Source organism: Podarcis liolepis, assembly GCF_965112155.1.
Source record: "Podarcis liolepis genome assembly, chromosome: 10".
NCBI lineage: Eukaryota > Metazoa > Chordata > Lepidosauria > Squamata > Lacertidae > Podarcis > Podarcis liolepis.
In genome coordinates this window covers 36131136-36142295 of record NC_139562.1, presented here as the reverse complement: position 1 = coordinate 36142295, position 11160 = coordinate 36131136, and the positions used below count along the sequence as shown (strand labels likewise).

At 43.4% G+C, this 11160-nt stretch overlaps 2 protein-coding genes and 1 long non-coding RNA gene across 10 annotated transcripts in view; 1 reads left to right on the top strand and 2 right to left on the bottom strand.

Annotated features, from left to right (window-relative positions):
- NR2C1 (nuclear receptor subfamily 2 group C member 1) overlaps positions 1–3957 on the bottom strand; it is a 21675-nt gene extending 17718 nt beyond the window's left edge. The window contains exon 1 of one of the 8 annotated variants that reach the window (XM_083462918.1): positions 3650–3957. The gene's annotated coding sequence lies outside the window, so the exon portion shown is untranslated. Of the gene's footprint in view, positions 1–2764; positions 3589–3649 lie in introns of those variants that run through there. The other 7 variants (XM_083462914.1, XM_083462919.1, XM_083462921.1 and 4 more) reach the window with 7 other exon arrangements.
- LOC310687635 lies at positions 3427–9326 on the top strand. Its single transcript, XR_014516507.1, has 2 exons — positions 3427–4852; positions 5201–9326. It is a non-coding gene; the product is annotated as an uncharacterized lncRNA (long non-coding RNA).
- FGD6 (FYVE, RhoGEF and PH domain containing 6) overlaps positions 7409–11160 on the bottom strand; it is a 52275-nt gene continuing 48523 nt past the window's right edge. Inside the window, exon 21 of the mRNA XM_083462877.1 lies at positions 7409–11160. Coding sequence (XP_083319003.1) covers positions 11124–11160 — 37 coding nt within the window. The 3' untranslated portion in view covers positions 7409–11123.

Genomic DNA, 11160 nt, shown 5'->3' with positions numbered 1-11160 from the left:
ATGAGGAAATATTTTGTTTCTTAGTGCTATGTTAAAAATCCACCAAGCTCAGATTTTGTTTCAGTGTGTGCATCTTGTCAAAAATGCTCACTCTATTGAACCTTTATTCTCAATAATAATGGAACTCACAGGTGGAAAATACTTTTATTTTTATAAACCTTTATTGTGTGTAAAGGGGATCATTGCGTGGGTCCATATTATATTATCCCTTTGGAGCTGTGCTGTATCTTTATACTTTTTTTCCATCCAGGCTGTGATGTTAGAGAGATATACAAACACATACACACCCACACACCTTTATGTTTGCACTTTGTTGTTGCGATTGTTGTTGTTAATACATCAGTTTGATACACTGAATGATAGAATGGAAAGAGTTGGACTGGGACCCCATGGATCACCTAGTCCAACTCCCTGCAATGCAGGAATTGTCTCTCAAACTTAAGAGACAACATGAATGCAAATAACTTCTGATGCAGTATGTAAATGTTGATCTATCAGGCTGGTGATGTGCTCTTATTTGAGGTCTAATGACAACGTTTATAAAAGCGGGTGTTTTGAAAAATTGGCAAGAACTAAAAATTCAAACTGGGAAAACTGAGAATATAATTAGACTTCCAGTCCAGCTAGTTTCTAGTTATGAGTTGCTGTACTTTGAAAAATATGACATAAAGTAACTTGAATTAATACTTCAGCTAACGATAACAGTTGCTGAATAGCTCAACAGTGAAAGGGAAGATGTACCATCAATTAATATAGGGAAGGTAATCTTGGAGAGCTGCTCTTGCTTAAAATTGGTTCATCATGTTTGAGAATGAATGATAACAAGTGTATTGAGAGAGGTGATCCAACTGACATTGTGTACTTAAGATTTACAAAAGGCTTTTGGCCAAGTACTTCACCACTCTTGAGGAACCTTAAAGATTATTTAAATAAGCAAGCCTGAAACGTGGCTTTGAAGAAATCTGGATCATGGAAAATGCCCATTAGGTCCAGTCGTGGCCGACTCTGGGGTCGCGGCGCTCATCTCGCTTTATTGGCTGAGGGAGCCGATGTACAGCTTCCGGGTCATATGGCCAGCATGACTAGGCAGCTTCTGGCGAACCAGAGCAGCGCACGGAAACGCCGTTTACCTTCCCACCAGAGCGGTACCTATTTATCTACTTGCACTTTGACGTGCTTTCGAACTGCTAGGTTAGCAGCAGCATGAGGAACCTTAGGAGTCATGAAAAAGAGGGAGGTCCCATTTTACACCAGAGAGCAGGAATAACACTAGAACTTGCAGATAATCAATGAGCTTAAGGTGGCATACAAAAATATTTAAAATGCATATGTAAGTGCTTAATTAGGGTTGCTATATTTCAATGTGAGAATCCAGACCCAAAAGTTGTTGCCATGTGTGTTACCATATCTCCAGATTTTCCCAGACATTTTCTCGATTTCCGCTCAGACACTGCTTCCAACAGCAGTATTCTGTGTGTGTCCAGGAAATTGCAATGTATGGCAACCCTAGCTTAATATATTTTTCCCACATTGAGTTAAAAATAGTAGAAGTTTTAAACTCAGTTGGGTTGAGCTGCTGTAGTGAAGTGCTTACCTGTAACAGTCATTCTATTACTGTACTCTACAATTTTATACAATATATTTTATAACTGAACTATTAAATACAAAGTCTTAACAAGTAGAGAAAAATTAAGATCATTTTTGTTTCCAGACACTTTTAATTTTACGCTTCAAGCAACGAGTAGATCACTGGTTGAAAGACTTGGTGGATGTAAAGGATTCACATAACAAGAAAGTTTTACTGCTGATTCTTTTTGCCATTAAGCCATTTCCATTATGAATGTTGATATGCTGTATTTGTATCTGGTATGAATAGTTTTGTTCATGTCCACTGGAATCTGCTTTGATTGACAGCCTTAAAATATTTTAAATAAAGCATGTGCAACTCATGGATACAGAAGCAATCTATAAGGTACAACTCTTGTAAATTATTTCAATTCTGATTACATTCCACTTTAGATCTTATACACATATGTACACATGAGAACAGCTGGCTGAGCATTTCAACAGGCATTCAGGGACATACTATCTCCAAGTGGGGAAGAAAACAAATCAGCTATCACCTTCTAATCCAGATCATGATTCCTATCCAAGGAATATGTTCAATATTAAGCATCTTTAATTACAAGTTACACATTTTTAATTGCAAGTTACAAATAAAATTCAGTTTTCCAGCCACTTAGTCACACCATCTGACAAGACCCGTTAAGAAGGGTAAATTGAAAGACAGGGAAAGCTGTTAGTGTCACTTTCTCTCATGGCAAAAGGTATGCCCTTCCTTTTCACTGTACCAAAAATACCGCACCCAGGGCCACAAGCCTCTCCAGTATGTCAAACAGGAAAATAATAACTGAAGGGCACAGACCGGAATGAACCAAGGCCAAATAAAGCTATCACTCCCTATTCAAAGGAGCCACTATTGCACACACAAACAGATGTATATGAAAGGGTCAAGGAAGAAAATAATGACCTATCTTTCCATTATTGGTTAATCATCCAAAATTATGGAACAAAGGATGACTAGTGGCTACCACATGGGCTGTATTTTCATAAGCAGCATTTTTGTAAGTGGTAAACCCGACTCTAGACTACAGGCGCTATAAATATTTGAGCACTCCCCTGCGAAAAGTACATTGAAAACTGGCACACAAGAGACAAGGCGAGGGCAGAGCCTCCCCCCCCCCCGTGAACACTGAACACCCACGTGCGGGAGCTTCTGTTGTCGCTTTTGTATGGAGGATCCTTCAACCAGGTGAGCTTCCTCCACCTGTAACTTTAGTACAGCATACTGTAAAAGACGAGGAAGTGCCGCAGTATCTGCCTCGCGTGCACAAGGTCCATTGGTGCAACCCCCCGGCATCTCAAAAGGAGGAAATGCCCCCTGTGCTGAAGACCCTGGAGGGCCGGGGCCGGTCAGTGTAGATAATACTGAGCTAGAAAGGGCCTGCGGTGTGACTACTCGGTGTAAGGCTTCCTACGTCACACGCCCAAGCTCCTCGCGCCGCCTTCACCTGCCGTTTGAGAGGCCACAAGGCCTCAGGTTCCAGCCAAGGACCAGAGCCAGGCCAGAGGGAGGCAGGCAGGCGGGCGCTGTTGCCGGAGCGACCGGGGCAGCGCGGTGAGGGCCCAGCCCGCTGTCACTCGCTCGCACAAAATGGCTGCTGCGGGGCCAGACTGAGCACCTCCGCCGCCGCCGCCACCGCCACCCGCTCCCACCTGGCGCGGCGGCCGGGCTGCGTGCCCCGCAGGCTCCATCAGCCTCGGCGCAGGAGAGCCCTGGGCCTGCGGAGAGGAGAGGAGCGGGTCCCGGGGCGCGGCTAGGATCCGGGGAGGGGAGACGCAAGCCTTTCCTGTGGGTGAAAGGTCAGAGGGGCGGCGGCGGCAGCAGCAGGAGGAGCTGCTGCTGCTGCTGCTACCGCCGCCACATGGGGAACGGCGCCCTCCCGCCGCCGCCGCCTCAGGGCACGGAGCAGGCGCCGCCGAGGAGGCTCCCTGAGGCGCCAGCCGAGGCCCAAGCGCACCGGGAAGGCCTCGGGCAGCGCCGCCGGAGCCCCTCCTTTTCCTCCCCGCTGCCCTCTCCGCGTCATACCTGACAGCCGCGGCGCAGCAGCAGCTCCTTGGGGTTTAATTTGTCGGTGGCGGGTCCGGATCTGGGAGGTCAGAGTTCGTGACCCCGCTCCCCGCGTTCGGTCCAGCCCCGTCTCTCGCGTGGCGTAACGCCGTTCTGCCTTCCCCTCCCCCAACCGCCGCCGCAGCTGCCGCCGCCGCCACCAGCATCAGCACGGCTGCGCTTGCGCAAAGCGAGCCCATGGCGGAGGCGGGGCGAATGTCACCGGGCCGGCGGGGAGAGAGGGGGAGGAGGGAGAGAAGAACCCCCCCACACACACACCCTGAAGTTGTCATAGCGATGCTGGGACGGGCGGGTACGGCAGCTAGAACAGCCCTTCCGAATCTGTAACCGGAGAGGGGTTTTTGCTCTCAGGGCTTTTGTTGCTTTTGGACTCCAGCTCCCGTCAGCCCCAGCCAGCAAGGCCAACGGACAGGAATGATGGGAGTTGTAGTTCAACAGCATCTGAAGGGCCAAAAGCCAGCCCCCCTTGTAAAAGGGTGCACGTAGCCTGCCTTGTTGGGGTTTCAGTATTCAGCCGTTTACTGCGCTAACCAAACAAAAAACAATAAAAAATATTTAGAATATTAGCATATTTATTATAAACAAAATGTACTGTATTGGTATGCAATTATTAGAGCAGGTTATGGGTTGCATCCCGTTTTAGTGCTGATCAGAGTAGACGCACTGAAATGGAGTCTTACAATAAAGGGATTTAAGGACAGAAGTCATTGAGTAAGCAGGGGCATTCAGTACCATTACATGTAAGGTAAAGGTACCCCTGCCCATACCATTACATGTACTTAGGCCTAATTTCAAGAGATATGATGAGGATGAGGATGATATTCTTCAGTTATGTTACCTTGCTCAAAGCAACTTGCAATTAAACAAACATGACACCATTTTAACATGTAATATAATGAAAAAATACACAACTTGTGACATGGGTACTGCTATAAGAAAAAAAACCGGCTCCTTTCCCCTTATGGGGTATTCCAGAGACCGTAGAGTCCTCCTAAGGTTCCCCATCAGTAGGAGAAAGTAACAGACCAACCAGAGTATATTGAGAAGCAAAGTGGCTAGCAAACCTTATCTATTAAAGAAACTGTTGCAAGAGGGTCCTTACTCACCACACGCAGGAGGAAGGAGAACCCTGAACAATGGTGCGCAAGTCCTTATACAGTGGTGCCTCGCAAGACGAAATTAATCCATTCCGCGAGTCTCTTCGTCTAGCGGTTTTTTCGTCTTGCGAAGCAACCCTATTAGTGGGTTAGCGCTATTAGCGGTTTAGCGGCTATTAAAGGCTTAGCGGCTATTAAAGGATTAGCAGATTAGCGGCTAAAAGGCTATTAGCGGCTTAGAAAAAGGGGGGGAAAGCGGAAAAAAATCGGAACACTTGCAAGACGTTTTCATCTTGCAAAGCAAGCCCATAGGGAAAATCGTCTTGCGAAGCAGTTCAAAAACGGAAAACCCTTTCGTCTAGCGGGTTTTCCGTCTTGCGAGGCATTCGTCTTGCGGGGCACCACTGTATAGATTTTTGAAATTGCCCACCCTGTAGTCCAAGACCACCCCCCTGAAACATCATACATACATCACAGAAGGAGGCGGCCTACAGCAGAAATCCTGTTTGCCAAGATACCTGATAATGGTCACCGGCTGCATTACCTGGGCAGTCTGGCCATTCTTTTGTGATGGCTAATACTTGAGTTCCTGAATCCAGGTCACAGGCTCACCTTATTCATACACAAATTGCGGCCTTAAGACAGGATTTGCAAGCAAAAAGACAATGGGAAGGCTTTCCCCATTTGCCTCCCTTACAGCAGAGGAATATTTGAGGTCATTGGGAGAGTCAAAATGGCTTCAGGATTGCTCTCCTGTATTACCGGTATTTCAGACACATGGTTTATGTACTTATGTATGTATTTGCCTTGTACATTTATGAACATTTAATTTATATTTGAGACCTTAGAATTCTTATAACAGTACTTTGCCCCTTAATGAGTCACTGTAAAAACCGAATCTGCTTGGGACCTCTGGAGATCTAAATGTGAGTAAACAATCAAGTAGTACTGTTGCTTGGGAAGCAGGTGAGCCAGGGATGGGTGTGCAGTTTACCTTTGATGTAGATGTATTCCCTCACCTCCTCAGCTTCAGTGTGCTGCTGCTTTGGGAAGCTTAGGTGATGGTGAGCAAGACTGCAATCTTGTACACAGTTATCTGGGAGTAAAAAATGCCCCTTTTCCTTCAGAAGATAGACTTGGCCATTGTCATTCATGATTTAATTGAAAAATACACCTGGGAGCTCTGTTGACCTGCTTATGAACTTGAGCAGGTCACTTGTATCAGTCAGTAGTCTGCCTTCAGAAAAACAGATGTTGCAGCAATAAACGGATAGTGTAGTGTTTTGGATTTAGGTGTGCACAGTGCTATTATTCTAGAAAAGAGGTGCCAGAACTCATCATGAACACCTCCCTTGTTCTCTTATAATGTCAATGGCACCCACCTGAGAGGTGCTGGAACTGAGTTCCAGCTGGAAAAAAAGCCCTGGTTGTGCACGAAGTGAGTGCAAGTCACTTGGCTCCATCTAGTTCAGCACTCTGCTTCCTAGCAGTGGCTTATCAGATCCACATGGGAAACTTAAATGTAAGACATGAGGGCAACTGCATTCCTGTTGGTCCCCAGCTCCTGCTATAAGCAGTGGCAGCTAGGAAGAGATTTGTGCTTGCCCAACGCAATGTATTTATATGTTTCAATCTGTATTATACATACATCTTCTGTCTTGCTCATGCTCCAGCATAGCCAATATATTAAGAGCTATAGTCAATCATTTTTCCTCTCTTTCCCTTGACACCTCAGTCAATTCTTTCAGAGCTCTCGTTTTTTGCTAAGGAGTGGAAATTAGGGAAGCACCCCAAAGATGGCTTGAGGGTACTGACCTCATCAGCCTCCTGCTAACAATGGTTATATCTTCAGTGTATTGAATGGATGTGGGTAGTGATAAGCCCATCTTCCTAGGCAGCAGATACTGTTAGGAGAGAAAGGGACAATCTGGGGAGTCCCAGGATTTAAACTACTGTAGAACATAACATAGTCCTATGTAGCCACTGCATGTAGTGATATAAAAAGGTAAAAGGACCCCTGGACAGTTAAGTCCAGTCAAAGGTGACTATGGGGTGCGGTGCTCATCTCAATTCAGGCCAAGGGAACCAGCGTTTGTCCACAGACAGCTTTCCGGGTCATGTGGCCAGCATGACTAAACCGCTTCTGGTGCAACGAGACACCGTGACAAGTGCCAGAGTGCACGGAAACGCCATTTACCTTCCCGACACAGTGATACCTATTTATCTACTTGTGCTGGTATGCTTTTGAACTGCTAGGTTGGCAAAAGCTAGGACAGCAACGCGAGCTCACCCTGTCCTGCAGATTCAAACAGCAGACCTTCCAATCGGCAAACCCAAGAGACTTGGTGGTTTAGACCACAGCACCACCCGTGTCCCTATGTAGTGGTATACGCTGTAGCGTAGCCTTGTATTTAAGTGATAGACAAGGAATTGTATTGAGGGGTGTGAGTGTCAGGCTGTTTGAGGAGGGATGGATTGCTTTGTCCCTCTGTGTCCAACTTAGCAACCAAGTGGGTTGCCAAAAGAGGGACCACCCCTCCATGGCCAACATAGAAATGCAAAACTCTGTCCCTCTTTTGCCTGGCCCTGGAAGACTAATAAAACATTTTGTAGACTAGTATGGTCTTATTTTATTTATTTATTAAATTTATATAGCCACCCATCAATAAATACTTCCTTGGTGGCTTAAAAAAATAATGAAGACAAGTGTACAGTAATTAAAATCAATATGCAACAAAAATTACAACATTTTATTTATAAATTACTTATTTTACAAGGCTCTTCTAAGTAAATGGCTGCTGAAAAGAGCAGCAAGGACCCTGGGGGCTGACAGTGCAGTAGAAACTGCCAGAGATGTGCCCAGGTATAGCACATCTCTGTTGTATTTTAAAATACACACAAACTCCATAACTGTGACTGATTTGCAGGCATCTCATTACAGGACCCAAGCTAGGTTTCTTCAGAAAGAAGTGCACAGGGGGCAGAGAAACATTGTCAGCCATATGGCTGTCAAATCCAAATTTAGTGGCCGAAATATTTTGGGCAAGCAGGTAAGTGTATTTTATCAATGCACACACAGTGTTTATTATATTCAGGAGACTCTGCTTTTACTCATTTGCCACTGGGCGAGGGAGACACTTCAAATTTATTTTGATAAAAACGTAACTACGTATTTCTGATTACTTTCAGTTGTTTTAATTTTCAACATTAGAGGTTCTGTTCATTCAGTTATTGTCAGTACAATCTATAAGAGCGCTTGAAAAATTATAGTACAGTAGTTGAAACAAAACTGTCAGTGCCTCTTCCATTCTGTGACACTTCTACACTTGAGATCACTGAAACCTGTTAAGCATATTTCTTAAATTGTTAAGGGATTACATAAACACACCACATTCCTTTTTTGCAGACACTTAATTGGAAACAATATTGCTTGCTCTATTCTATAGCATCTACTTGACAAGGAGTAAATCACTATAACTATATCAACTCCCTCTAAACCAGACCACAGCAGTAGTAATTAAATAAATCAGAACCCAGAAGGTCATCTTGCAACAACATTGTGCACAGAACATCTTTTGATTCATTTCTCCCTTCCCGCTAATGGCAGCTCTACTGACCAAGCCATTTCTGAACTATACTTCAAAATGTTTCCAGATTCAGCACCAAGATGCTTCTATTAAGAGCAGGGGGAAGAGTGAAAAGGCCCAGCACCCTCACACAAGGCTAAAGGGGCTGCCTAGATTGCAACCACATATTGTTAGTTACTTGGTTCATAATGGTAGTGGTATTTGCCGTCTTACATTTCTTTTCAAATACTCGGGAGCAGCCTCTGCCAACCAAGTGCTGTCCATCTGTTTTGGGGCTACAACTTATATCAGCCTCAAGTCTCCGAGTGTGCTCCCAATTCTTCCTTTGTAGTCACACTTGACTTCAGTGCTTTTTGAACGCAGTGCCTTTTTCAGAAAAAAGGCTCAAAATCAGGGCATGGCTGTGAAGGAGGAACTGGGAGTACACTCAAGCTTTAGAGCAGTATTTTTCAACCTTGGGTGCTGTTGGACTACAACTCCCATCTTCACCAGCAAACTTAGCCAATGGTCAGAGGTTATGGGTATTGTAGTCCAACAACATCTGGGGACTCACGGTTGATGAATACTACTTTAAAGTGTGCTCTCAATATTTCATATCAACTGATATAATATGCCAGGTAATTGGCACATGGGTGGCCCCACCCAGCTGTCAATAAGACCTGCAGAAAGTTGGCCATTTTGGGATTCCATCCCTTGAGCTAAAAGTGGCTTCCCACTTCTGCTTTAGGCGAAACTCCTATACTAGCAAGCTCCTTGGTATTTTGCTATCATTCTTCCTGCTTATTAAGAACTCTTATGGAACCTTGGGGTTCACTGTTGGGCAAAAAATGTAGTGTATAGCACACTCTGTACATGGTCCAAGATAAAATGGGACTGTAGGGCGAGAGCAGAGTGTACCAGCCTTCAACCCGTGCACTCCAGATGTTGCTAGACTCCCAATTTTCATTAGTCCCAGCCAGCATGGTCAAGGATCATGGAAGCTGTAGTCCAACAACAGCTGAAAGGCACCAGCTGGGGAAAGCTGGACTATACAGAATAGCTCCTCAGTTAAGAAACCATTTTAATACGGAAGTAGTTCCTCTATTTTGAATTTTCCCATTGAAAATAGACACCTACTAACATGAAATCACTTGTTTTTTTATCCCACCTAGGCCAGCCAATATATTTAAAAATAAAAAATACACATTCCCAAAGATAAAGCAAAATCTTTGGGACCATATATGCTCATCTTTGGCAGCAAGGCAATTTTTCTGTTAGTGATGCTTTTGATACAACAACCCTTGTACTAGAAGCAAACAAAAAACTCAACAGATTTTTTATTCTTCTTCCACGTTGTAAAAATAATTAAGAACAATGATGCGAACAAGCAACTTGGTGAACACCAGAGTATCCTATTCTGAAATGTCCACCAGGATATTTTCAGCATAGATACAAGAATTGCATAATTACCCACCTTCCTAATGTTCTAAATAATATTTCCCTGACTTGTCCTACATTGTAGTAGTACTAGTTTCAATTATTATATACACACATTTTCCAACTATTAAATAAATATACAATTACTAATTGAGTGCTTTCATTTTAAGTAACAGTTTGCTAATATAAAAATACAATAGAAAGAATTTTTGACGTGTCCAGCAGATCAAATTGTGAATGAAAACTAGAATGAATGACATTCCTTATCAATGTTATTCCTCAAAAATATTGTGCATTCTTGATACTAGAATTCCAGTTTCAGTTTGTGTTAAAATAGTACAGAAAATTTAAAAATCCCCTGATAAGCCCCTAGCTATCATAATCCACAGTATGTATGTGACCTTCTTCTGTTTCTGTGGGGAAGCATGTGTCAAGGAAAAGTTCTCATGTTGAAAACAAGCTTTTTCCTGCTTGAATGATCTAATTCACACTTCAGGAAAATACAATGAATATTATTTTTAAAATCACTTTGGTATTTATGATTTGATACCATCTGTGGTGTAATGTTGCACGGGCAGGTAGAATAATAATCCTTTCAGCTTTCCTTTAAAAACAAGGGCGGGGGGAATTAACAGGCGACTTTTGCAAGTGGATATTAACAGGCCCTCTTTGAAGTGAAATTGAATACACAGACTCATCGTTTCATTGTGCTATTCTGGAGTCAGCCGAGAACAGCATATGATCGATGGAAGTAATTTAGTTTAAGTGCACATATGGAAGTGTTACATGTTCATGAATCTTTCTATATGTATACTTAAAAAGGGCTCAGAAACTATTCATCTACCTTGCACTGAGAAAGACTGGACAGCATTTCAGTCAAATTATCCCAGATTAAAAATAAGCAGAAGGAGAGGCCTGAGAGAGCCTGCTGAAAGGCCTTGCTCCTTAAACTTTCCAAAAGCAAACTGAACAGGAAGCCTGAAATTGTGCCCATGACAAACCAAGGAGCAACAGCCTGCTACAACTTTTCAACAAACAAAATTCCCTAAGGTCAAGGACACTTTGGAATTCAATGTGAATCTCAGAAATGATTCTGACCATTAAGTAAAACAGTGACAAAGTTTTTAATAAATAACACTTTTTGTATGACAAAAAGACAAGTATACACATTTCTTTAAAAATTATTACTCCTGAACAAAGACGTTACGCCAGTGAACAATCCAGCTTTGTTTAGGTTGATGTTTGTAAAATCTGATGACTCTTCAATAAACAGAACCATAGTATTGACTTTGCCATCGGACTTTCTTTCCTTTAAGTAACAAAGCAAGCATGCTACAATATTGTGGCTTCTTGAAAAGCTTCTATCCAC